Source organism: Symphodus melops (genome assembly GCF_947650265.1).
Source record: "Symphodus melops genome assembly, chromosome: 3".
NCBI lineage: Eukaryota > Metazoa > Chordata > Actinopteri > Labriformes > Labridae > Symphodus > Symphodus melops.
In genome coordinates, this window is record NC_136693.1 from 3,563,698 (window position 1) to 3,591,473 (window position 27,776).

Here is a 27,776-nt window from a genome sequence, read left to right on the forward strand (position 1 = left end):
CACAGGTCGTGAAAGAGTCAGCTGTTTATGACAGAAGCAAACATCTCCTGTGGACAGATGTTTTTTTTATGCATGTACAGTTTTTCGCCCACATGATTAGGATTATTCCGATGTACTGCACACCCGAGAGGGACAATTAAAGCCAATATTTTATTCCACACTTGAACGCGTTCAGTCTGTCTTCATTCAAATGTAACAGGAAGGACTGACACTCCATCAGCTGATTTCCTCCTGTACAGCTTATTGTGCTGTACACACAAATGTCTGTGTTGACAATAATTATAGAGTCTGTCCTATTTAATTGTCTAATTATGGTCTATTGCTGGATTGAAGCATGCAGCATAGACAGCCATGCTTATTGTATCAAATGTAGGTTTGACAGAGTTGGAGTCGCAGAGCATTTACAATTTTTTTCTTCTTTTTTTTTTTCATTTATGCAGTTAACAGTTCATCCTAATGGGAAAAAAAACACTTTTAAAGTAACATTTTTAATGAATGAAAGAGTTAAAATCTAACAAAAAAAAGCAGCAATGGCTATTTTTGTTTTTGAGGAAGGAAAATTTTGAAGGGCCATCTGATATGTTGTCCTCTCTCGTCCTGGTGTTTCTGCTAAACCTGACACGTTTGAGAATATTCATTTGAATGCTGCATTTCAGAAATGAGGCGACACCTGCGAGCACCAACTCGAGCTTCACACGCGACATGCCTCATCCTGAACAATCACCTGACAACACCTCCTGTCAATTAGCTGCATAAGCTGCGAGATTTCTAGTCTCTCACTCTGCTCTTTAATTTCCAGCTCTGACCTGCACCAGCACTGCATTCACTGTCGGGGGGGGTGATGATAGCATCCCATCACTCCTCAAACCTCTGCAGCTAAATTAAAACGGTGAGTAGAGATTAGGTTGGAGCCCGGGCGCCAAACACAAAATATGCTCTGCTGCAATAAATATTGAAAACAATACAAGACATTGACACGACTTTAAACATCTATAATAAAGAGTCTAACCAGGCTAAAGGCTAGTTGACGGACCTGCACAAATATGACGTTCCTTGTATTTTCCTCTTAGTGCAACACTAATCTCCTCACTTGAGGCTAAGTTGAGAGAATTTTAAATTAAAGGATCCAAAATGAGTCAAACGTGACCTCAATTATCGCTGTTCGGTCCGTGTACTTCCACAGGTTGTGAAATAGAGGGGTTCACTCACAGTTCACTCTCTCATTATTTATTCCACTGTGAAGCTGTACGGAGAAATTGAACAGGGCACCTACAGCCGAACAAGACATTCCTCTGTCTCCTTTCAAAGGCTGGCAGAGTTGAAGCCAGGGTTAATTTTTGCTTTGAAGGGTACACTCGACTCAGGACAAAGGGCTGGATTTGTTCTTGACTTAAAAAGTAAAATGTGAGGGAAATGTTAAAACTGTGATTTTTACGTCTGTCGGTGCTGCTCGCATGTCACACACACACACACACACACACACACACACACACACACACACACACACACACACACACACACACACACACACACACACACACACACACACACACACACACATAAACTTTGCTCACGAGTTTGATTGTGTGTTCACTTCCGTTGAACTGTTTTTCCCAAGATGTTTTTTGTATCCATCGCATCTCCCCTGGAGATCAATATTCTCTTGTTTAATCGAGCTCAGTCGAACCGCATGTTGCTCTCACATTAGATTTGTGGGAGCTTCACAAGAAAGGCTCTCCTGAGACAAAATGCGCTCCTTGTTATTACGCTGAGAGACCGTAGTACATGTTGATATGAGTAAGAGCAACAAGGCTGCCTCACTCAAGTGCAGGAGAGAAGGAGAACACTCTCAGCTTTTAGTCTCTTCGGTTCAAGAATCATAAAGATCAGAAGTCGTCATCCCTGAAAATAATAACAAAAAAAAGCTATATTAGCATTTCATCATTGTTTTCTTTATTACTCCTCGTCAGACACTTTGAGGGACAACCCACACACAACAAAGCAGATGCCGATGCCCAGATTCCTCTGATTGGCCAGCTCTGTGGCCAGATACTGAAAACCTTCTGGTTCAGAGCAGCAGGAAACCTCATCCAGGATTACGCCGAAAACTGTGTTCAAAAAAGCTTTGCAGAGGTTTAGTATTCAGGGTGGATGGAAGTTATTTTGAACAGGGGGTGCTGGAAAAAATATTTTGTTCTTTTTTGGACAAAAAAAAAACCTATGAGCCTATAGGCCTATTTAGAATACATTTATAATATATACATTTAAATATTTGTTTTAAATATGAAGATTCACCACGTCAGTGTTTTACACTCTTCAGTGAACACAGCCAGGGCCACACACAGACACCATCAGTTCTCAGAGGAATATATGCACAATTACTTAAACTTCACAATAACACTTTAACAATGCAACAGGTTTGATCAGCTGGCATCAACCTGAGTCACTGCACCTACATTTATGTCACGCACGACTCTATCAGCTCCTAAATCCTTTTACGCACAGCACAAAGAAATAATCTCAGACAATCTAAGCACATTATTGAATAGCTCTCCACATTCATTACGCAAACATACGCACAAAATCACTCTTTTTTTCTCCATCTCCAACCTTTTTACACAATCTACAAGGAAACAATCCAAACCATTTATACGTTATTAAACTGTTCTCCAAATCCATTACGCACAGAACGCACGATCAAAGTAACACTCTCAAGCCCCACCACCTTACAAAAATACGATAGTGTGACATTAAACTGCATATATGAAAGTGCGCGGCGGCACCATGATCTTACTTTGAGCTGCAGACAGGGTGCCCTGGTTACAGGTGTCCAAATATCCAGGTGCGCTCTGGGGTCGTGGAAATAAAGTCTCTAATGAGGGGACGAATGTCCAGAGAGTTCATGATGTCTGTATTGGCATACATCAATTAATGGTATGTGAGTCTTTTCTGAGTCATCATGGTGCTGCGTGTCTTTAAAAGACGCGAGGCTGAGAAAGTGCGCTCAGATGAGGCCACATAGACGTGAAGGCACAGACGTAACTCAATCAAATTTTCTGTCTCTGAAAACATGGCTCTCATTTGTTAGTGGAGCTTACTCCAACACGATGCTACATCTTGAACTGTGCCACTTGTAGACCGAGCATGGAGCGAGCGGGGAACCTTTACACTTTACTCGGCGTCTGCAACCACGAGCCGGCCTTACGCTGACAACGTAACTTCCGTGAACTTGTGTTGATTATGCCTAAAAGTAATTAAATCAAAATCAAGAAATACATGTAATAGCCTCCGCGTGTCAAAATATTTTCCCATTCATAAAGGAATGGGAAAATGGGATTTATAAATTGTGCAAAAATATTTTTAATATATATATTTTTTTAAATTAAAAAAAGCTCCCCCTCGGCACTCGGGGGTGCTGCTGCACCCCCAGCACCCCCACTTCCTGCTGCCATGTTAGTATTGACATCCAACATTCTATATTTGTACTGAAACATGGATCAGCATAATCGAGCTCCTTTAATGCAATGAAACATTTAGACGTTAAAAAATTAGGGGCACAGATTGCCTAGTAAAATTGCAATCCTTTGACTTAAAATTCACGGAGAATGACTTTGGCCACTCGAGTCTGTCAGAAAAGTGTTTTAGACAAAAGCATCCTTCATACTTTAGTGTTTTAAAATGACAAAGCAGCCAGAATCAAAGTCAAAGAGAGAACTGCGTCCATCCTTAGGTAGGTGTGGAAGAACTTGACTCCCATTGTCCAACAACAAAGGCCTGCGTGTCCTTCATACAGGACTTTACTTCTGATCTGGTGGAGGATAACTGATCAAAGCCAAGCTTAATGGCTGCATATTTTAGTTTATATGAGCGTAGTACAACACATTCCAACTGTTTATGGAGCCACACCACTTTAAATCTGAGGGTTGACTTTCTATATTACATCTGAGTAAATTGTAAATATGTTTTTTTTTTCCCTGCCTGGCACGTCCTCATCCCACTCACTACATTTCAAATTGTCTTTGAAGGCCTGGCGTCTTGAGTCTATGAGCCCAGCAAGCTTCTCATTGACAGTCAGGGCAGCTGTAGCAACACTCAGCAATGCAGCACAGATGGCATCAAATATACTGCTTTAAGTCATCATTCACTTTAATGCTGCAGCTGCCTGGCCCGGGGAAGGCTGCGCCTCTCCTTCTTTCGGTCTGTCTCTGGACACTAAAAAGTTTCCTGGGTCCCCCCTGCTGACTCACAAAAGCCTGCTCTGTATTCCTGACTGAGGGTAAAGGTTGGGAAACGCCCCACTCCTCCAAAAGGAACAAAAGAAGGGGACACTTCTACCTGGCAGAGCTGAAAGTTATCAACCTACTGGTCAGCACAAAACGTCAATGAATCATTAAGACCTGTAGTGCCCCTTTTTTCTACTCTCACAATAGATGCCCTCAGAGAGAAAAAAAACCACCAAACACTTTCTTTTGTCCAAACACAGAACTTCTTCATCTTTTATTCTGCTGTCTTGGAGGATTTCTGCCTGCATTAAAAAAATATGACACATCCTCATGACTACTTCCTTTAGAAAAGTGGATGTACGATCTCAAAGTAAAAGACTTCAATTCGAGCTGACTTTTGTCCTCAGCTCACTTCTTTTGTTCGGGAAGAGAGAAGTGTGCACTTTTCTGACAAAGCCTTGTGAGCAGTACGAGTGCATTACTGTATGAGGGTGTGATATTAGCAAGTGTGGTGACTCAGAGAGATAATCCTCACTATGAAGTGATGATTCATCTGGATGTGGGGGCTTAAAGTGGAGAGAGAGAGAGAGAGAGAGAGAGAGAGAGAGAGAGAGAGAGAAAGGGCTTGAGGGTCCCCAAAGGATTTTGAACATGATGTAAGAAAAAGAAGCCAAACACACAAGTAATATGACTTCACTGCTTTCTAATCACTCACTGTCTGCACCTGCAAAACTCTGAATAAAAGAAAACAAGAGATGAATCATAAAAAATAAAAATAAAAACCTGTGTGGAATATTTCACGATCACACATACATGGAATTTTAATGTCCCAGCAAGCAGGAATAACATAACAATGGCTTTTATGTTCTAGTTACCCTAAATCATTAAAATCAGGACTCTAGGTCCATAAAATCTAACCAGTGTACAACAGTAACATCTTGATATTTCTTTCAAAGCATCTGCAGGTAAGGAAGCTTGTGAACGCGGTGGACTAATAAATGCAGACCAATCGTCTTTCCATAAACAGCTGGTGGATATTAAAGTCAAGCTAAAGGACACAAGATGAAAAGAAGAGATGGAAGTGTCTGTTAAAGGTCCCGTATTATGCCCTTTTGTGGTTTATATATCTAACTAAAGTCTCCACGCAGACTGTGCCTGTATTTCTCGAGTAACACACAATCAGGGTCCCCACGTGTGCCAAGTCTGATCTGATTGGTTGGCCGATACGCTCTCTCGTAATCGGTCAGTCATGTGTTCTCAGATATTTCCCGCCCCTTTTACCAAATCAGGAATACTGCAGTCAGTCCGAGAGGAGCTTGTGCTTGCTTCTAAATGGCCACTATGTTCTACAGCCACGGACATGGTCATGACCTTTTGGTAGCGATCAACTGCGTCTCAACTCCACAACTGTTGGCCATCTGGAGGGAGCTTGGAAGTTAGCCCCTGTTTCTTTTTCTTCATTGGCATACTTAAAGAACAACATACTGTATTAGCCATAAATTAATGTCATCAATAAATATCACATTGAGCTGTTTAAAGGGCTAATGTCAATCAGCACAAACACATTTATAGTCTGTTTGTCCTGTCTGCTGGAAGGATGTATCTGCAGCCAGATGAGAGCAGCAGTGAGTGGTTGGGTTCTTCCAGGATTGACTGGGCCTTTTTTAGAATGTCATGATTTTAAGGAAATCCGTGGAGTCATTCGGAGCGCGACCTCCAATTTGGCAGCACATTTTGACAAAACACAGCAACCTGTTAATTAAACGACCCACAGAAGCAGATTAAAGAGAAAGTAAGAACAGAATCAATTAAACAAGATTAAAAATGTTAGTGGAAACGTTGTCAGTCTTCAAATTAGGCAGCCCACCATAAAAAAAACCCACATTAATTAACTTCTCTGCAGACAGCATCCACCTGGATATTTGTACTGCCTCACTGTCTCCACAACTGGATGGACTTTTCTAGCCTTTGCCTGTACTGCACGTGGATGTGACGTCAATGTACGCGGCGAGAGCCAGCGTGAGCCGCTCAGAGCACACTTTTGCGTTTTCAACCCTTTAGACAGAGACTCGGCGGTGGAGCATTTTTAAGATTTCCACTAGAAAGGGTGGGTTCATTTTTTTTTTCCATTTTAAGCCCCGAAAACACCGCTGCCGTCTAAACCAAAGGCACAGCTGATAGAATATTTTATCGGTTTCACTCGGGAACGCTGTCGTGTAAAGCCAGCCAAAGAAATAAGATGTTTTCTTTTCTACGATTTGGGGAAGCCCCCAGGATGAGCTGAAAAACTTTGCTGTGGAAGGAGGTGTTTGGACCATCGCAGTCTGATACCCTGCTACCACTGCGAAGGACAAGGGCAGGCTGCAGCGTATCATCGGCACTGCAGAGAGGGGGATTGGCTTCAATCTACCATCTCTCCATGACCTGTACTCCTCAAGGACCCTGAGGCCCCGAGTCAAATTCCTTGTATGTGTAAATTTACTTGGCAATAAAAAAATTATTCTGATTATTACATGCTAACCCTTCTGACACTGTGAACCCTTCACTCTGAAAAATAGAAGAAAGTGGATGGATCAATAACAAGATATTTCAAACTGTTGATCTTCAACCTTTTGTCCCTTTCAAGGCGCTCACAGTCTTACTCAGTGTCTTCCCAAAAACTAAAGACATATATCAGGTTTAAAAAAACTCAACTGCTGAATGATTCCCCACCCTTGTGCACATGTTGCCAGAGAACAGATGTAAAATGAAGCCTTGGTGAGCTGCATTCGTTAAAATGGGAATCTATTCGATCTTCAAAACACAGAAATGTAACATCTCAGTTGCACAGACGTTGGTGCGTGTTGGCATTTCCGATAGCAAGAACGAGCATGAAGGGTATAGTAGTCAGGTCAACCTCTCATAAATATTAAAGCAGGAGTCACAAGAGAATATTTTGAAATCCTACATGCAATTATCCCGTAATTACCTCTTGTGACAGCTCTTCAGTCAAAGAAGCCTCATTCATTTAATTGACTAAAAATGCAAATGTCACCAATCATGCAGGAAACCTCTGGGAAGTGACACCGTCACGACTGATTTGAGTGTGCCTGACACTGCTCTTTGAGGCTCACCTTGAGACTGCAAAGGACAACAAAGTGGTTGAGGACAGAAACAGAGGGCATGTTGGGATGTCTGTGGTTCAGTGAGACGACATGCCGTGTACATGCAGTGTGTCTTCATGGCTGGAGAGGTGTGATTGGATGCAGTGAGAAGGGACGAGGGGAAGGAAGGCTGGTTGGTTGAGAAAGTCCTTTCCTTGAATAACCTTATATTCCCTTAAAGGTTAATAAACCATGGTTACAAATGCAGCCTCGGACACATTTTACAACTCAGTAGGTACAGATTTTGATCTAGATTTGTTGTCAAGGTCACAGATTTTGTGCATTTTTTTTAAGTCTTAAAAGTGTTAAACGTGGCAGACCAGCAGGCAAAATGTATAGTTTATGCAATGTCATGTTGTGAAAAAAAAAAAAATCTGCCCTAATTTCTCCAAACATACCCTGGTGTTCTCCCTCTCTTTGTGTCTCAGCGTCTCCTACTGGTGTGGTCAAACAGTGCAGTCTGGGCTGATAATAAGCTGCGGTCACACCACAGTCCGCTCTCCATCTGGATGCAGACACCCCAGCAGAGAGCAGGAGGAGGAGAGGAGGATGAGTTAAGAGGTGCAGTGAGAGGAAATTTGGGTCACGCTTGAAGCCATAATGATGGTATAATGCACCAGCACAATCTCTGCTGCAGCACCGAATAAATCATAGATGTAACACCCTTCACAGATAATGACTAATGGCTTCTCTCCACACCGCAAGCCAGTGCACAATATGAATCTGCGCCCAACAAGTTAGAAAAATGAATCCGACAACTGACATTGAGTATCCCCCGACCAAACGCATGCACACATGCTCACCTCTCAAACTCTAGCCAATGACATTTCCCAAGTACCTCGGAGGCAGCCAAACAAAGATTGATCAGAGCAAAAGGTATCAAGCAGGAGATTACGGGACCTAGTTCCCCCGGTTTCCATTACCAGCCTCCTAATCCCTTTATAAGGATATGCTCTTCATGGGCAGGTGTGTATTGTGTGTGTGTGCGGGGGAGGTCATTCATCATGGACGGACCTCTGAGGAGACGAGGGGACAGCAGGGAAGGTTAATGTGAGCCTCAATCTGACTGAAGCCCACATCTATTCAGCGTCCAAATCTCTGTTGACAGCACTGAGCGATTAAGCTGCTTTCTTCTTCTGCTCACCTCGACATCTGTGATACACACATGCCAGGGATCCACAGGTCAGCCATCCAACACACAGCACAACAATGCCCACTCACTGAGTCAGATTGGCCTCACAGTCAGTCATAAATAATCCTTTTTTATATCTTCAAAACCGAGAAAACTCCCACAACTCCTGAACATGTGGAAATGAATATTTTTGTGCCGCATATTTCCTGCACGGGCAGCCTGTTGCATATTTAATCTGACAAGTTCCTGCTCTCTTTCCGACGGCTGGTAAAAAGATGTTCATCTCCCTGCTCAGGCTTCAATGAGTGCATCCGCGTTAAAATGAAAGTTATGAGCACTGCCGAGAAAATGATCGTCAATATTTCAAGGGCCATTTTTTAAATAAATAAATTATTTTGGGTGGGACTGCTTGGACACAGCTCACAAAGTCCTGACAGGGAGGCAGGTAACTTCCCACCCTCCAAATGCTCAATCACCTGCTTTGCATCCACTGGTGCACAGAGAAGGCATGATGTATTCATGGGCTCCACGTGAATATGAAAATCCGAGGGGAGTGTGGTGCATTCTCTGACAGATCTCACCATAAAAGTGCAACCAGCATGACATGATTTCAGAGAAGGGAGGTGCTGCGATTTTTTTCTAAAAGCCTCTTCCATGATATCAGAATGCGCGCTCATTGCTTTGATTTGCCTAAAGACATAAGCTTTATGAAAATAAACGACGTGTCTTTGAACCAGAAGCACAGCCGAACTGTCTATTGAACAGCAGCCTATTTTAGCGTACGTTTTCCTGGGGTGAAATAAACATGCGCGCTTCTATTCATTTGTGTGCTCCCTTGTGATTGTTTGAACACCTACACTGGTACTGAAAAGAGATATGAATGTGCTGCGCTTCGCTTTGATGGGGAAAAGAAAGCAGAACTTCAGCCACAGGCATTAGCTGTTCCTAATTATGATAAACCAGTTTCCAATTTTAACTCCTTTTCCACTTAACCCAGTGATGACTCACACTCCCATCAACAGCAGTGAGAGGAACCTCTCGTCTGGCCCATGTCCTCTACGCTTCAATTACAGACAAGAGGATGGGATCAACTTGAGAAAGAAAGAAAAAAAACTGTGTGTTTCAGTGACTCTTTTTACAGCCATAAAAAGAAATGGTGCACAATTAAATTCATCATATTTTCTTGCAACCGTATTTTTTTTTTTTTTGTGCAAGTCATTTTCCCCGAGCAAATCAAACACAGAAATCTCTGTGGCACACGAGCGAAAAAGAAGGGACTCTTATAGGTGAATTAGAATTTCAATCTTGTCACTATTTCCTCGATATTTACATGTATATAGAGAAATGTCGTTGGGGGTTTGCACTCTGGTAGGAGCACAGAGGTATTTTATCAGATATGAAGTGAAACTAGGGAGGAGGCGTATACGCTTTCAGGGACAATCAAAAGTTTGAAATTGCACCTTATCTAAAGGCACAGAGTTACACAAGGCTGCAGTGGATTGAAAATAAGACTCGGCTGCAAATTGAATACTGAACAAATACTCACAGAAATACAAGTGTGGAGGGGGAGATGCAGGAAAGCCAGCGCATATCTAATCATTGTTGATATACTATGCAACTGTTATGTAGCATGTGATGAACCTGCTGGTTGTGCTCTCGGTGTGTTCAAGGTGCAGGTAGGTGCACTAGAGTCGTCATGGATTGAAAACACCTGAGCCCAGTGTTCCCAATCCATGAGCACACGTCCCACTTCCTTATAGATGGGCGACAGTATGTAATATGTTCTGAAGTCATAGTGAGCCACTTGTGAGAAACGTCTGGATGTTTTCTCGATTGACCAGCATGTTTAAGTCTAATATGGGATACAACATACAACTGAAAGTTGTTTGCACTGTAATACATTTAATATGTTGTCTAATGTTATTCAAATGTCTACATGGTTGTATTAGTACTACGACTTCCTCAGGACTTCGTCACACGTACTGCCTTTAGCCAATCAGAGGCTAGGATGATTAACTTCAAGGCAAACATTATGACACCCACACAGGTAGAGCCATTATATATCGGTTACAGTCACGAGGTGCTACTTAAAGTATTTAAACATGTAAATATATCAATATTAGCTGTGCATACTAAAATAGGTCAATAGTACACGGTATAAATGTTGTAAACGTATTTTTAATAATAACATAAATGAACTCAAATATATGAATTGACTTCACTTTTATAGCTTATAATATTGTTGAATTCTATTTATGGTCGCTTGATGCTAAGCTATCCAGTTTGGATAAACATCACCTGATCTGTAATTTAGTACAACACAACAACAGTCAGATTCGTAGGCAGAAAGCTGCATATTCGGTTTGACTTTGTAGGCAGTATGATAGTATTGGGTTTCAGACACAGAGAAGAATTGACAGCGACCCCCCCCCCCCCACACACACACACACACACACACACACACACTCATCGTATTTGAAGTCTTACATGCAAGCACTACTGATACACTTACACACACATCCCACAATGTTGGTTATGCTATCTCTGCCTTTATGGGACCCGTACTAATGTCAAGCATGTGTAAATCAGTGACCAAGATGTCCGGTGATGTTTAGAAACGTTGAATTCATAGGCTTGTGTTTCCGTATTTCCAGAGAACGAAGTAAAAATAATTATCATTATTAAACCCTGGAAGTCCCTTTTTGTGTGCAACACCTTAGTGTAAGTTAAATCATTATGTTTATGCACTCTCTGTGCTTACTCTCAGTCTTTCTCATGATAAATACATGAGATGTTAAAACATTTAAAATTAATGAAAAATTAAAACTACTTTCATTTACAATGCAATGTTTCTCAAAGCAAACACTCTGAATCATCATCTGCACCAGTGATCCAAAAGTCAGAAACACAGACTGTGTCCACAAAGTTGTGGAGTGGGAGTCGTTATTTTCGGATCACATCAACTTTCTGCTCCGGCAACCTTATGTAACCGATACCTCATGTCTTGGATGAACATGAATCTCTCTGCGTTGCATCATAGGTGCGAAAAAGAGAGAAAAAATTCCCTGAGAAACTCACATCAGAGTTTTTGCACTTGATAGAAAAGCACAGACTTTTGGAGCATCACTTTGTGGGAGTTTCATAAACAGAATAACACAATAAATTAAATATCAGATACACAAATGTGTTGTTACCTCTCCTTTGGAATTCACATTTCAAAAAAATGATTATTCATTCATCTCCATTGACACATCTCCATGACGAAACCAAGGCTGTCCCAATCAGACCTTAAAAAAATCTTCCAAGCCTTCATCTTCTCCAGACTTGAGTATCACACCGCTCTCTTTGGCAGCATTATTAAAGGTAATATAACATTTTAAAAAGTAAACAGATATCAGACTTTACATAAAGTGCTAAAATTGACTTTAAACCAGGGAGAGATAAAAAGTTCAAAAGCAGATCAATTTGAGTTCTGATGTACAACTTTATTGATTTAAACAATGTTGCTGTCAGAAATAGGTTGATAAAGCTTGAAACTTTGTGCAAATGAGTTTCTCTAATCTGTTTTGCTCTATTTGTTGATGCCAAAACTGGGATGCATTCAGGAGGAAATTGAGTTTTTCGAAGTTCAGAATTCAAAGGAGAGTTCATTCAGACTAATACAATACAATGGCACATTTAAAAGGGAGCATTGCTTATTTGCAGAGAAAGTAATTCGAAGCTCCATATATTAGCATCACATGCTCATCATACATTAATTAGGCCCTGAAAGGTCGAGTACTACTCAAACACATTTGCTGCTCAAACATACATGTGGAGACTAATTTCTCTATTAGCATAATGCGTCTGTTCAGTGAATCACTGACACAAGTTGCCTCTAATGTATCGCTTAAACATGTGACCTGCATGTTTACATATTCATGTTCACAGCTCTCCAGGGGCGCGGGGTTACTTCCCTGATCTGTGATTATCGAGAGAGAAAATCAGCATGATCTGGTCACTGAAAAAGAAAAAAAAGAAAAAAGCTGTTTATATGAAACCTTCCTTTGATCACATCCATGGTCTTCTGCACAGCAACCTGCATCACTTTGTGTTCAGAGCAGCATGAAAGGTGCAGCTCCCTCTGGGCCCCTCGCATGACAGCCTCCCCAGGCTCCACAAACATATTTATCTGTTTTTAAGAGATGCCCCCCATCTCTGCCTCTCTCTCTCTCTCTCTCAGCTGTCGGACATATTTCTACCCCCTGGAACTCAGGAAACATCTATGGGCAGCTCAATGTTCCTCCCCTCCCGGGTGAGTTCAGTTAAAAGCAAAACAAGAGCTGCCTCCGGTCACTGAGTCTAGCCAATACCTCCTTTATGATCACTCTCTGCCCTCCTGTCAATCAGAGCCATGAGTCACACTTTTGTGGTGGAAGTCAGACCAGAGACAGAAGCAAAAAAACAAGAGTGTTTTAAATCCCTGGTGGGCTCGAGTGAAAGCAACAAGGATGTATTTTTTTCTTCTTGTTGAATGTCAATTAACGGTGACATCAAATGAACACATTACATTAGAACAACCAATCAAGCAGCCAATATGAACGTTGTCTGGAGCCAAGTAAAAGCAAAAAGTCTGTGTCCTTGGGGAGGGGTTACTGCCCTTTGTGATGTCATGAAGGGAAGATCTCCAAATTACCTGTTAGAGCACACATTAGAGCACACATTTTCTGAAAAGTGAAGAAAAAAGACAGAGAGGATGGACTTTTCTAATTGGGGGGTTTGTAGACAGACTACTATAGGGACACATTAGTGTTAGATAAACATGGTAAAGTATATTTTGAACAATATGTAACCTTTAAAAAGAATCCTCCTTACAATTTACTAAAATGTTCAATGTGGGAGCTCTCCAGAGTTAATCACATTTACTGACATTTTAAATCAGAAGCTTGGGAAGAAACAAAATGCACAGCGGTCAGCATTTGTTGTTGTTGTTTAAAAAAAAGCATTTAGTCTTGTGCTAAACCACAAGTGCCATTTGAACATGAAGTCTAATCGTTGAAGACAATTATATTTGTAACTCCTGAGTATCAAAGATACTCCTGAGTGACTGAGGGAAACCACCTTCACAGCAACAGGAAGAAGAAGAAGAAGAAGAAGAAGAAGAAGAAGACGAAGAAGAAGAAGAAGAAGAAGAAGAAGAAGAAGAAGAAGAAGAAGAAGAAGAAGAAAAGAAGAAGAAGAAGAAGAAGAAGAAGAAGAAGAAGAAAGGTGAAGTGCTTGGAGAGCTGGAGTTGTATCCTCAGACAGCCAGAGGGGGAACACATCATATATCTCGTAGTATCACAGCCCAAATTTCACTCAGAGTACAGGAGAAGACACTTTTGAGCATCTTCTCTACAGCTGACATAAAATCCCCTCCTGTCAATGCTAACACACACGCACAGTACGTTACACCCTTCTCTGGTTGCTATAGCAGTGATGTCAGCCTACAGTCTGGCACAGGCGCGTTCAGTCTGACAGAAGGAAAGCATTGTGCAGCTCAGAGACACGCTCTGACAGACAGGTCGTTTCATGTTGACAGCTTTTGTTGAAAAGTGACGACTTGATTGACATTAGCCGGAAATCAAACAACTTTAAACGACTCCCACGGTGCTCCGGGAATGTCTAAAGTTAACGACAGCGCTCTGCAACAAACACACGACGGAAGCTTTGAGGAGACTGCTCTGAAAATAAATCTGGTGTCAGTTCACAATTAACGAGATGAATAATTGATTTGTCTCTTGTTCTACATCAAATGAAGTCACCGAGTGCCCTTCACCGCAGACTTTCACTTGAATACAAAAAATGTCTTTGTAGAGGAATGTGGCACGAATGCAAATGGCAGAATCAAAGGTTGAAGCCCAGATGAAAGTGACGTTTAAGTATAACATAGTAGGCAGACAGGGAGGATAAATAATAACAAAAAACACATTTATTTTACCTTAAAGGGACAGGTGAGTTTAGGAGTGGAGACAATTTGGCAATTGGACGGAAGGTAATTGGCGTAGGCAATATGATGGACATGGACATAGTGACAGAGACATTTCAAAACAAAGGTGAACCTTGAGTTGGCTTGAACCTGCTGACGAAGAGTAGGTCTTCTGTTGGACAGGGGGGTGGCAAACAATGGCGATTAGCTTGTGCTAGCTTGCGGTGAAGGTAAGCGGTAAACACACTGCACTTGTCGTGGCGATGATCCCAGGAGGAGGAGCCCAGTGTGAATGTTGTGTCTACAAACTAAAACCTAACAATTTTACTGACTCCATCTTTAAGTCCTCCTCATGATAGGCAAAATGTCTTTTACTTGACACTTTACAAAGACAGCGTAACAAATGTAATACTGGAGCCTATAACATACAGAAAATACATCTTATTAATACGCCATGCTTCTAACATTTAGATTGTTTGATGGATGAATGTCATGATGTATTTGGTTGCCAGGAGAAGCACACGATTGATTTACAGAATTAAGACCGGTCATTGATATAAGAATGCAAAGGGAGGGCTGTTGACCTTGTTAAAAATGTTCTTGATATGTCTTTGTTGTCTCAAACCTGTTAAATAGGCACCTGTAATATAAAACTACTGTGTCTAAAACGTATTGCTCTGCACTGCAGGGATTTGATCCTTCAACAGAATCCTTCTTGAATTTCCCTCAGGATCAATACAGTATCTATCTATCTATCTATCTATCTATCTATCTATCTATTTATCTATCTATCTTCTTACAATATTCTGAGAAAATAAGCTCTCAGGTCATCAAACATGTAACCTCTAACACATTACAAAAACGTCTCTGCGCAGGTATTACAGCTCACACTGAGATAAGAGCTCAAACTGCGGCACACTCCCTATTCACTGAATAGCTGAGTGTAAGGAGGGAACAAAGAGGAAACAAAAGACAGACTGAACGGTGTAGGGGCTGAAAATCATTCAAGTTTAATCACCCTCACTGATGGAGGACGTATGGAGATGGGATCGTTTACTACTTCCTCTTGTTGGGCACTAACTTAAAGTACAGATGTGCTGGTGGTAAAATGTTGATAATTCAAGACAAAAGTATGAATTCTCTTTTGAAAGCATGAATTATATGTATCCTATTTTTCCCATTGAATCAAAGGTCACATATTGAGCAAGTACTTCACCAGGTTTTTCTGACACTAATGCGTGTCTCTTGTCCGTCTACAAACCCACCAATTATGACTACAGTCCATCCTCTGTCGTTTGTCTTCTTCACTTATCAGTAAATGTCTGCACAAAAAGGCTCTTTGGAAATTTCCCTTTATGACATCGCAAATGTCAGTAACCCCGCCCCAGGTGGACGACCTCTGGATCTTTTGGGGAGCTGAGAGAATTAAACTTGTTAAAATGGTGGAGAATGTGGCCTTAAATATGCTGTGAAGCCTTTCACTTAAGTTGAAGCAGAAATAAATCAAATGGTTTCATTGCAGTTAGGGAATATACTTTATGTTTTATATACATTTGTGACACGTCAAACTTACCTGAACAGACATTTGTTCCCATGCCATAATGTTCAAGTCAGTTTGTATTCTTAAAGGGTCATTCATTACAAACCCGAGATCCTAACTTTGTACATTTCTTTTGTACAACATTTTGTATTTAGGCGTGTGAAGCGTCCATGAGACTGTTACCGAACTTTAACTCTCCCTGCAGGAGCTATCAGTGTGTGCGGATCCTTGAGGCTGTGATCCCTGAAAATGCAACAGCATTGAAGAGCATCAGGCACTAGTCTGTAGACTGGAAGAACTGCTGATGTTCTACTGCCACCTGGTGGTTGAAAAGAATACTGTACATCACTAAGTCCCACAGATGGCAGCTGAATAGTCTGTCGAATGGAGTCTTAACACGTTCGGTTAAGTCTGTGATTCTCATAACTTCCCACATTTCTTTTATTCTTCATAATCTATATCGTCTTTCCTGACACTTCGTGAAAAGTTCACAAGGCTCGTAAAAAAAACAAAAGAAAGGGCTTCCATGATTACAGTTCCACAATAACAAGATGATTTCATGGTGCCACTTTTACAACAAACTCTTTTCTCCAGAAAATAAGAAAACAATGAAAAGAAGGAATTGGCAGATTTAATGACATTCAAACAGAAACAGCGGTGTACAAATAAAGATGCATACATTTCTTACAGTGTGTAACAAGGTCAACATGGTACCCTCACAGCATACAGAAATTATATTTTCCTTTAAACATATGAGCAGTGAACCTAGAATCAACCACTCACCCAAAAGGTAAAGTTTACTTTTAGAGCGAAGCTTTCAGGCTCTCGTTTGTAGATTATATTCCATGTGACTGTCAGGATAGTATAGCCTTACGACAACTTCAACCATCTGCACACATTACGAGGGTAGAGAAAAATGCTGCTGGCTGATATATATATATATATATATATATATATATATATATATAAAAAAAAAGCAGATACTTAAGATGAGCTGTGGCCTCTGATGATGCAAGGCAATCACAAACAGTGTAATCCTTCAGAGGATCCACAGACAGAAAACCAGCTTCGGTCCCCTCAGCAGTCCGTTTTAACCTGTGATGTAAAACGAATCCCCCGGTTCATCAGATTATTTTTTATCTCCAGAAATTTACTTGAATTTCTCTCGGTATCAATAAAGTATCAATGTTTACATCCTCTTGATAGTTAAGAGATATTTTCCACAGCTCATCTCGGTGACACGTTTGTGCTTATGACCATTGGGTCTAAATGGATTTTCATTCACATGTTCAATTTTCGTTGCTCGCCATCGATAAACCCAACACGCGTCTGCAGAGCCTTCTGATGTCTTGATAAGGAACACGACAGTCACCCTGGTTCACATCGTGATGAGCAGCTGAAACACTGCTGATGTGCTTCACAACTTCCCTCCTACGTCTCATCTGAAAAATAAACAGAGACGTTGAATCATCTTATCCCAGTGTAACACAACACGATGGATTACCTCACGTTTCTAAATGGTAATCATACACAGAACAACATGAATAATTCATTAAAAGATCATATTCTTCTTTTCATCCAGTTTAATGAAGTCACAGGATGTCAAAAATATCTGTGAAGTTTCTTGCTAAGTCTACCCTGATCATGTCTTTAAACCCCTCTATTTCAGCCCTGCTCAGAACAGGCTGTTTCTGTCGCTTTAAATATGTAAATGAGATGCGTCAGACCACGCCCCTTCTCTGTAAGGGCTTGGCTGGCGTGTTTACAGGGGAAAGGTAGAATAAGAGGGCAGAACAAACACCTAGCTGTGGGACTGTCACCCACTTGGGGGAGGGGCTACTGTCCTTTTGTGATGTCATGAAGGGAAAATCTCCAAACAGCCTGCTTGAGCACACATTTTCTGAAATGTGGAGCAGGCAAAAGATGGAGAGGACGGACTGTAGACAAGCTAGGGACACATTAGCGTTTGAAACTATAACACTAAGTGTATCTTGCGTGATACACGTCACCTTCAATATAAGAAAGAACCGCTGTTTTCCAATACCTGTGCATGACCCTGCATGTTAGGTGTTACAGCGTCACAGAGGCAGGATTGAACATCAGTATTAATGAACCTGAAAGAGAGAAAAAAGTGCTTAGACAAAAACTTCTTTTGTCCCAGTTATCTTCTCAATTTGTACACTGAAGAAGTGTGCAACGTTCAGCACATTGTTTAAAAGCGAATGTTATTGTAACCTTATGATCACAATAATTGATTTTTTTAGTCTTGGCAGCTAAAAGCAGTCGTGGTATACAGAAGTCTGACCTGCAGATCATAAACAAAGAAGACATAAATCATTAGTTCGATCTAAAATCTCCAAACTAAAACTTTGGTACGGGTTTGTGCTTTCCATAATCTGCTTTGGTCAATTCAGGTCAGACTGCAGCAACTCTGGGAAAGAGGAGGAGGAGGAGGAGGAGGAGGAGGAGGAGGAGGGAGGGGAATCCCAGCAGGTGCAAGTCGAGGCTTAACTTTGAAGTCTTACTTGAACCTGACCAGCGGCTGTAGCGTTGGGCACAAGGCTGCCTGCAGGGACGAAGGAGGGCAGGGAGAAGACAGAAAGAGAACAGGCCAGGGACTTTAAAAGAAGAACCCGTGATTTAGTTAAGTTAGTAATCAGGACAAACATCCAAAGCATCCATCGTGGGCAGTTTGTCGTCCCCCTCCCCAAAGAAAAAAAAACAAACTGCAAGAGTCCAACTACCAAGTGGGCCACTGATCAGAGCCAGAGGAAGTTTAAAGTGGGTCATTAGTGACCAGCAGAGCGGCTGTGTGCTGGCAGAAGCTGCAACATGATAAATAGATATGAAGTAAGTGATTAACACGGTGAGCTGTGGTTCGTCAGTGAGCACTTCTTCATGCTGTACATCAGGTTTTAAATATCAGGATAGGTGATAACCCACATTAGTCATCTTTAGCGGGGGCTTCGGGGGTGAGTCAGATGGCCCCTGTGCACTGTGTGTGTCCTCAGGTTGGCGTCGGGTCAGGGTGCTGCCGCCACTGCAGCAGACACCCCAACTCATGCGTGCAACTCATCACTCTCACCCCCACGCCATCCCAGAGGTGACTTCCTAACTCTGCCTTCACGCACTCTGACATGAACATCAGGATCTATGTCACGGGTTTCATCCTGATGTTGTGTCTATTCAAACACGTGCTGGCTGATGCTTTAGCCAATCACATAAAGACAGAACTAAACTGATCTTACAACATGGTGGCTGACAGTCAGTCATCTTCAATGAAGACGCAGACTCTTCAGATATTGACTGCATCTATTTCCAGCCAGCTCTTTAAATGCACCCACATATAAGGATTACAATACTGTAAAGAGGGAACATCGATCTTTGCTCTCGGTAAGAAGCACGAGCTGACAGAATTTGGTGCGTGCAGCTTGCAGGTTGGAATACTTACACAGATCAGTGAGGTTTACATCGTCTTTCTTCACGATGACGCCTCACCATGTCCTTCAAATGTCTCTCCTCCAAGCCTGAAAGGATGAACGCAGCAAAAAAAAAAAAAAAGTGCAGGTCAGGACTTGACTTATTATAAAATGATCAAAAAAAATAATAAAATAAAGTAAGATTTGGAGGCGACTCAGATGGCCCCTGTGCACAATGTGTGTCACCACAGTTCGTCAGGACGGGTCAGCCGTGCAACTGCAAACAGCAACCCGACAAATAGTGCAACTCATCACTGTCAGCCTCCAATCGATTTAAAGGAACAAAAACAGGAAACAGTGGACAGGCTCTCTCAGTTTGTAATGTCTTAACATAATGACAAACAGAAACAGCTTATTGGGTAACAAGCATTTTGATTATTTAACTTGATTTACTCAGACACCCTTAATGTTCACATAGAAGACATTCTTATTCAATTAGAGCGTTTCTATTAAAGTGAAGCAAACTTCTGAGGTGGTAATAAGGCCCTGGTGTATTTGTTTTCGGGTGATGCGCTTACATCACGACAAACTGCTAGATTAAGTTTTAGTCACACATTTTCTTTTTTATATTATCCAGTGAACTTTGGGTCACATAAAGCTTCCTACTTGATTAAATGCTAAAAGTTATTAAAGTCCCAATGTTTTCAACTCGACTGGCCCTCTTCACTTTATTATAGGACACGATTAAACTCAAGGAGCAGGAACATTGAGTGGTCAAGGATTAAATTCAGACTTAGTTTAGAGCAATGGTTAACCCGCTGAAGTCGTCACAAAGCTTTAGAACAATCTGCCATAGCTTCTTATGTAAACATGCAAAAGCTTTGGGTTAGCGTAACAGATTAACAGTCAAATTAAAAACTACAGCAAACACTAACTAGTACACTTTAACAGACCAAACTTTCAAGATTTAATCTCAAGTAAAGTGGAGGCAAACATTCCTGCCCACCCTGAATAAAGTGCACCACAGATTTGTGTAAATAGCTTGTATTTTTGTTACATGAGAAACTATTTATCGCACTTTAAACACGTGTTGATGAATGGGAAAAGATGCTCAACCTATTTAATGAAGTTGGCAAAAAGTCAGGCAGATGCAGACCTTAAAGGAACACGTGGAGTCCAGGGCTTAGATCTGATAGTCCGGCTTCATGGAGGGAGCAACGTTGAGAAAGTCCACAGCACAGCATCATTCCAGTTCAAGACGGCAGGCTTAGAATAACGGGAGAAAAGACATTTCATAGATGAACAATGGCGACAGGTGATAACCCACAATAGTTGTTTTAATGGAGGGGTTCGGAGTTGAGTCAGATGGCCCCTGTGCACTGTGTGTGTCCTCAGTTGGGGGTCGGGTCAGGGTGCTGATGCCACTGCAGCAGACACCCCAACTCATGTGTGCAACTCATCACTCTCACACCCACAGAACCCCTCTGTTTTCATAGTTTAATGTGGGATTCATCCAGAAATACACGACATCGATCCTCCTGCTGAGTTTGTTTGTGGATCCTTGAAGAGTCACGTGTTCAACGAGGCACAGCTAGCAGGCTAGCATTAGCCATGTGCACGATTATGAAGAAACAACCGAATGAGGGTTGATTTAATGCTTCCAATTATACTTTACAGAGCACACTGGTTTTAATTGATTTTCATTTAAACCTAAACTTACACAATAACTCTGGTCGGACCAAAGGGTCAAAAATACATTAGTTAGCCGAGTTAGCTTGTTTGCTAGGCGGTTAACTATTCGAGTTTACAAAACTAGCTTATCCTTCAGTCTAAAATAATACACGAAAAACAATCAAAATAAACTTACAGAAAATACAGCAATGTTACTCCGTTTGGTCTTCACTGGTGTCATTTTGTTAGGAGATTTTTTCCAACGCTAAACTAACGCGACAGCTTTATTTTTTAAAAACTCTTACGCCCTAAAATGCTGAACGTCAATTGGCCCTTTTTCTTCTTCGTCAGAGTTTTAAGGCAGTTGGCATCCATGATTGTTGCATTACCGCAACCTACTGTATTTTATTAGCTCAATTTTCTCTTTTCCACCAGTGCAGTTTTTACCCAAATTGATTCATCATGTCCTTGTAATTGTCCCACATAGAATAGTCATGGTTTTTTTAGCCAGTCCTCCCCTCAGTGTGATGTCCAACTCCTCTTATGTCCACAATATCCAAAATTCACTTCGCAGCATCCAGTATCGTCTTGATTCTTTCTGATTTGCAGTTTATTTCCGACACACAGCTCATTACCATAGATTTAAGGGCATGAACTGTTTTTTTTTTCTTTCCAAACAGATGTTTTAATTCGTTCAGCTCTTTCTCTGCTTGTCCTTTCTGCACAGTGACAACTTCTGCGCTTCTTTCAATACTTTTCACAGCTGCTACGTATGACGGCCTCTGATTTTACCCACTCACCTCATTCATTCTTTTCGGACACTTTGCAGATCCTGTAAAGCGATTTCCTTCACAGTGTAACCTGAACACTTAACTGGTTCCTTTTCTTGGTTACAGTCCTCGTGACCTTTGTTATTCCCATATTTCACTCTTCTTTTCTTTCTTTGACACACTGCAGCAACGCGTCCATATTCTACTCTATTGATATCATTTTGTATATTTGCATCCGAAATTTTTTTTACAACATAAAACAAAAACAAATGTAAGACAAACAACTACATCTATTTGGTTGAAATAAACTGACAAACCCAATGTTCTTTTTTTAGCCCAGACTGACACGGTGGGGGAAAAAACAAAAAACACGTTTTGCCTCCATTCAATCACCTGTCCCACCTCACCTGGAGCCTTGACTCAAAGCACAGCAGGCCCACATAGTGCCCAGTAGAGGGACTGCACACATAACCAAAAGAAAATAAACAACAACACATCGTAATATAAGTATTAACCCTGGTAAATGTTAAAATATAATTGGATTGATCTAATAATTTCATGTGGAGATTTTGTACAAAATAAGATTACATTGAAGCACTGAGTCATCTTTCTACCTTCTGTTATCCAAACAAATCCAGACCATTCAGGACGAGAATCTAAAGTTAGGAGGACACCCTTTCTGCTGTGTGTTTACGCATGTGTGTATGAATGAATGAATTAATTTTTATTATTGCGTCATGTCCAAATTAGGAACCATCCCCTTTGGGGTAATAAAACACCATAAAACTGTACAAAATTATAACATTCAATTCCTGCCGGTGATATCACACTTCACAGTAGGTGAACACAAACATGAAAATAAAGGGGTAAATAAAAGAAAAACTAAAATGCTCAACTGTGCAATCAAACTGTTCTTTTTTATTGATTGATTGATTTTGCATGCTGCAGATAAGAGCCGTCTCCCTGAGGACGGAGTCTCTCTCCGCTGCACGAGCACGTGCTGAACGTCTTCGTCTCGTCCTGCTGGATCTTCTCTTGCAGGATATGATGTTGGACATGTCTGCAGCTTCAGCTCTCTGCTTCTCCTCTTCTCCTCCTGTTGGAGGACTGACAGGTGCAGAGGATGAAACCTTTTGAGGCAATGCTGGGATCAGGAACCTTTCAGGGATCTGAGGATCAGGAGGCAGGACTTTTTCTACGATCATGGCAGAGGAACAGTTTTTGCTCTGTGCAGCCTTCAATGCTGAGGAACATTAGAAGGACTAAAGCTGGAGGACATGTCCGCCTTTGTGTCAGAGCTCACTGATGTTGCTGTTGCAGGTTTTATCAGACTGAGAGAGAGGCAACTTCTGTGTCTACAGAGGGGGAAGGTTTGGTTTTTTAGAAGCGGCCATTTGTTTAAACAGATTTTCAGGAACGCTCACATGAATTAGAGGGCGGCGCAGGGCGTCTTCCAGGTTTTCAGAGAAGTGGGGAAATACTGACACACACATTTCAGGAGGAGGACTGCAACTTCTGTTGCTCCAATGTCCGTGTGAGGCCAGAGCACCCCAAACCCAAAGCCAGCACCGCCGGGTGAGCGTTCCCTCAGACACATCGAAGGAGAACTTTGAATGGCCGAGAGAGTCACTCAAGTGTCAGCAGATGAGAAAGAGCTCAGCTGTTCTGTGGCCGAACAGATTTTAGGAGGCAGCAGACCTTTAGATGACTGAGGAGCAGGACGCAGGCAGACTTTTACAAGCAGCTCTCAGCAGAGGAGGACTATCATCAGACATGTTTGAGCAGAGCAGAAGGACTGCAGGTTGGGTGTAAAGCACATTTCAGGAGGAGCGGATGTCATCTTCAGATTGTTTAGGTTTTAATCAGAGAAAGATGAGGATGAGTTTGTGCTCTGTGCAGCATGGTGATGGAAGGAGGAACAATGAGGAGTCTCTTAGCTGGAAGGAGACACAGTGTGAGCTTCTTAAACAACCTCACAAGGAGGCTGAGGACTTTAAACCAAAGCCAGGTCGGCTAGCTGAGGAGGAGTTCTGATGCAGGTTTTATCAGAGTGAGAGAGTGGCAACTTCTGTGTCTGCAGAGGGGGAAGGTTTGGTATAAACCTGCTTAACTCCTCAGTGGAGCAAATGAGGGCAACAGAGGAGAACTTTGAATGGCAGAGAGACTCACAGGAAACAGTTTCTTTATCTTCAGTCTCCTCGTTTATCGTTTCTGAGAGCAGAAAGTGGTCTGAACTTTTTGTTTGTTTTTGACTGAGAGAGAGAGGTTTGTTTTTTTGTTTTTTTGTTTTGCTTTCAATATTTACATCTCTGCTGCTTTCACTGTGCAGCTCTTCGTTTCAGTTCAGATCAGGTTTATGTCACTGCACTCTCTCTCTCTCTCTCCCCCCCCCCCTCTCTCTCTCTTTAAGTCACTTTAGGGGTCTCTGGCCTGTTTGCTGGCCAAACACGTCTTTTCCTCAGTCTGACGAAGATCCTCTTTGTTATTTGAATCCAGCCATCATCCTCTCCTCTCTCTCCTCTCACCTCCTCCTTGTTGCCTCTCCTCTCTGGACTCACTCTATTCCTCCGCCTCTCTCTCCTCTTTCTGTTCCTCTCCAGTAACTCCTTCTCTTTCCTCTCTGTCTGCACCAGCTGGACAAACAGCTTCCTCCTCGCCTCCCACAGATGCAGCGTGTTCTGGTAGTGGTTGTTTACTGAGTGACCTGAGCCTGAGAAGAAACAAAGAAGTTCAGTCTGGAGTTCATAATAATCACTATCAGGTGTATCTATAAGATGAAACAATCACAGTCAATATAAATCCATGACCTTTGAACTTACATTGATTCCAGATGAGCCACTGCTTATCGTAGTTTCTGTAGTTGCGTCTGATGAGCCACTCTTTATCGTAGTTTTTGTAGATGCGTCTGATGGTGTTCTTCCTCACACGCCTGAGCTCATACAGACACAGACGGCTGCACAGGCTGAGTTCAGAGGGCTTGGGCTCCTCCTCCTCCTCCTCAGGTCCTCGCGTCTCCTCTTTTATCCTCCTGATCTTCTCCTCCAGGCTCATTCTGACGCTTTCATTAAACGCCCTCCTTTCCTCCATCAGTTCTTTTTCTCTCTGCTTCCTCTGTGTTTTTATCTCCTCCTTCTCCTGCCTCTCTCTCTCCTTCTTCTCCTTTTTCACTCTCTCCTTCTCCTGCCTCTCTCTCTCCTTCTTCTCCTTTTTCACTCTCTCCTTCTCCTCCTTCTCCTGCCTCTCTCTCTCCTTCTTCTCCTTTTTCACTCTCTCCTTCTCCTGCCTCTCTCTCTCCTTCTTCTCCTTTTTCACTCTCTCCTTCTCCTCCTTCTCCTTTTTCACTCTCTCCTTCTCCTGTTTCTCTCTCTCCTTCTCCTCCTTCTCCTGCCTCTCTCTCTCCTTCTTCTCCCTTTTCGCTCGCTCTTTGTCCTCTTTCTTCTCCTGCTTAGAGAGATTCTTTTTTGTTTGCTCGAGTCTCTCCCTCTCCTCACTGAGGTACATAAGCTGCATATTTGTTCTCGTCTCTCCATCTTCCTTGTCCTCCTCTGTCTCCTCCTTAAACTCCAGCTTGACATCAGAAGGAGACATGGTCCTTTTTGCTTCATAGATTTGATGTGAAGCTCTCAGAGGTACGGTTTCTCCAGTGCAGGAGGGTCTCTCACCGCCTTCTGTCTGGTCCTCTACAAAGGGGACGATGTAGTCTTGAGCGCGGGAGGGTCTCTGATCTCCTCCTGCACAGCCCTTTAGAAAACGGAGGATGTTGACACCAGTGCGGGAGGGTCTCTCACTTCCTCTGGCCTGGTCCTTTAGAAAACGGAGGATGTTGACTCCAGTGTGAGAGGGTCTCTCACTTCCTCTGGCCTGGTCCTTTAGAAAAGGGACAATGTTGTCTCCAGTGCAAGGGGGTCTCTCACTTCCTCTGGCCTGGTCCTTTAGAAAAGGGACGATGTCTCCAGTGCGAGAGGGTCTCTCACTTCCTCTGGCCTGGTCCTTCAGAAAAGGGACGATGTCTCCAGTGCGAGAGGGTCTCTCACTTCCTCTGGCCTGGTCCTTTAGAAAAGGGACGATGTCTCCAGTGCGAGAGGGTCTCTCACTTCCTCTGGCCTGGTCCTTTAGAAAAGGGACGATGTCTCCAGTGCGAGAGGGTCTCTCACTTCCTCTGGCCTGGTCCTTTAGAAAAGGGACAATGTTGTCTCCAGTGCAAGAGGGTCTCTCACTTCCTCTGGCCTGGTCCTTTAGAAAAGGGACGGTGTCTCCAGTGCGAGAGGGTCTCTCACTTCCTCTGGCCTGGTCCTTTCGAAAAGGGACGATGTCTCCAGTGCGAGAGGGTCTCTCACGTCCTCTGGCCTGGTCCTTTAGAAAAGGGACGGTGACTCGACGAGACAGAGGGCTCTCACTCCTCTGTTCGGAGTCTTCACCTATCATAAAGGGATGGCGGGTGATCTCTTTATGGACGGTGGTCTGCTGAATGTCTCCTGGAGAGGAAGGTCTCTCACACCTTCCTCTGGACATCTCCCAGGGCCTGGAAGAGTCCAGATCTCCAGGAGACAGAGTGCGGACTGGTGTTTTGAATCCTAAGACTCTTACAAAAAACTCCATTGCTTCCGATGACGACAAACTGCAGACACAGAAACACACACAGACACACACAATGGTTATTTCTCAGATAATCACCAATGAACACTGTCACAGACATGACTCAACTTTTCAACTCATGTCAAACATTGTGATTGTAAATTGAGTGGTTGTATTTATTTCTGTGTCATGCATCATACATCATACATGTCATACATCACTTGAAGTCAGAGATCGGATAATAAAACGAGAAATGAATCTCACGTTGAAATCCACCAAACTTTCTCAACAAACAACCACGGTCCTCTGGGGAGGCGTCAAACCTGTCGCTCTCCAAAGCTAAAGGTGACGTTCCTGAACGTAACTGTGCGCAGAGGGATCTTTGTCTTTTCTTTAGTTTGTCTTCATTGATAGTTTTAGTTTACAGCGTAAATCAAACGATCCTTTCTTTCTGTACAGAAACACGTCAATCTTAACCTGCTGAAGATCACAGGGGAACTTATTGAGATGAATACACGACATGTTCAAATCAAAGTCTTCATTTAACTCTCTGTTCTTTGTAGCAGCGTTCTTTAGAAATGAGAACAGATATAAATCAAGACCACCGCTGATCATTTATCTTTCTGAGTCATTTCTGTTATTAGAAAGTTGTGTTTTCTTTCTAAGCACAGAAAATAAATAGCACCCCCTGCACACGAGATGATGGGTCTTCAGTGATAGTCTGGGCCTCGATCACTAATGGTCTTAGTCTTGTCTCGGTTTCAGAGCACGCTGGTCTCTGGTTCGTCTTGGTCTCGGTTTGTGTGGTCTTAACTACAACATGAACATCAATCTCTGTGCCGTGATGAAAACTCTGTTTCCAAACGACCTTTTTAAAAACACTTTTTAAGAAAGGAGACAAAATATATTTCTTCTGATCAGCTGATTTCACACACGATGAAATCTGATCAGCTGATTTCACACACGACGAAAACACAACAAACTTCAGTAAACACGACGTTTAGACAACAAATAACAGACATTTGACAGATTTCAACCTGCTCACACTGAACTACTTCACATCTTACAGTCGTGATATTTAGAAATTCAACCATTTATTTGAAGGAACAACATTCAGGGAGGATAAATGAGCTCCTCCTCTATCATAACACGGTTTAAATTAGCAAAAAAGGTGGATTAAAAAATTGTCCTTCAGGAGTAAAACAGGTGACTTACCTCTCCAACAAAGGTTAGCTGCGGACTGAACATGTTGATTTTGAATGTCCAAAATGTTCCATTGAGCTGTTATGAGCTCACAGTGGACAGACGAGCATTCTACTGAATCTGATTCTATGCTCAGCTTCTTGTTTACATTTG

At 42.2% G+C, this 27,776-nt stretch overlaps 1 protein-coding gene and 2 long non-coding RNA genes across 4 annotated transcripts; all 3 read right to left on the reverse strand.

Moving 5' to 3' along the window:
- Positions 1 to 16,601: 16,601 nt before the first annotated feature.
- LOC306821214 lies at positions 16,602 to 21,555 on the reverse strand. 2 transcript variants are annotated; one of them, XR_013778756.1, is made up of 5 exons: positions 21,523 to 21,555; positions 20,561 to 20,670; positions 19,437 to 19,512; positions 18,030 to 18,099; positions 16,602 to 17,427 (listed from the first exon to the last, which is right to left on the reverse strand). It is a non-coding gene; the product is annotated as an uncharacterized lncRNA (long non-coding RNA). The 2 variants fall into 2 exon arrangements; XR_013778757.1 differs by lacking the exon at positions 21,523 to 21,555 and adding an exon at positions 21,272 to 21,411.
- Positions 21,556 to 22,743: 1,188 nt separating this feature from the next.
- LOC306821215 lies at positions 22,744 to 23,079 on the reverse strand. Its single transcript, XR_013778758.1, has 2 exons — positions 23,045 to 23,079; positions 22,744 to 22,830 (listed from the first exon to the last, which is right to left on the reverse strand). It is a non-coding gene; the product is annotated as an uncharacterized lncRNA (long non-coding RNA).
- A 1,032-nt stretch (positions 23,080 to 24,111) lies between these two features.
- On the reverse strand, positions 24,112 to 27,722 carry LOC306821292 (uncharacterized protein). The gene is made up of 3 exons (XM_079339613.1): positions 27,636 to 27,722; positions 24,665 to 26,463; positions 24,112 to 24,555 (listed from the first exon to the last, which is right to left on the reverse strand). The coding sequence occupies exons 2-3, from the start codon at positions 26,442 to 26,444 to the stop codon at positions 24,251 to 24,253; spliced, it is 2,085 nt and encodes a 694-aa protein (XP_079195739.1). The 5' UTR covers positions 26,445 to 26,463; positions 27,636 to 27,722; the 3' UTR covers positions 24,112 to 24,250.
- Between the last annotated feature and the right edge of the window lie 54 nt (positions 27,723 to 27,776).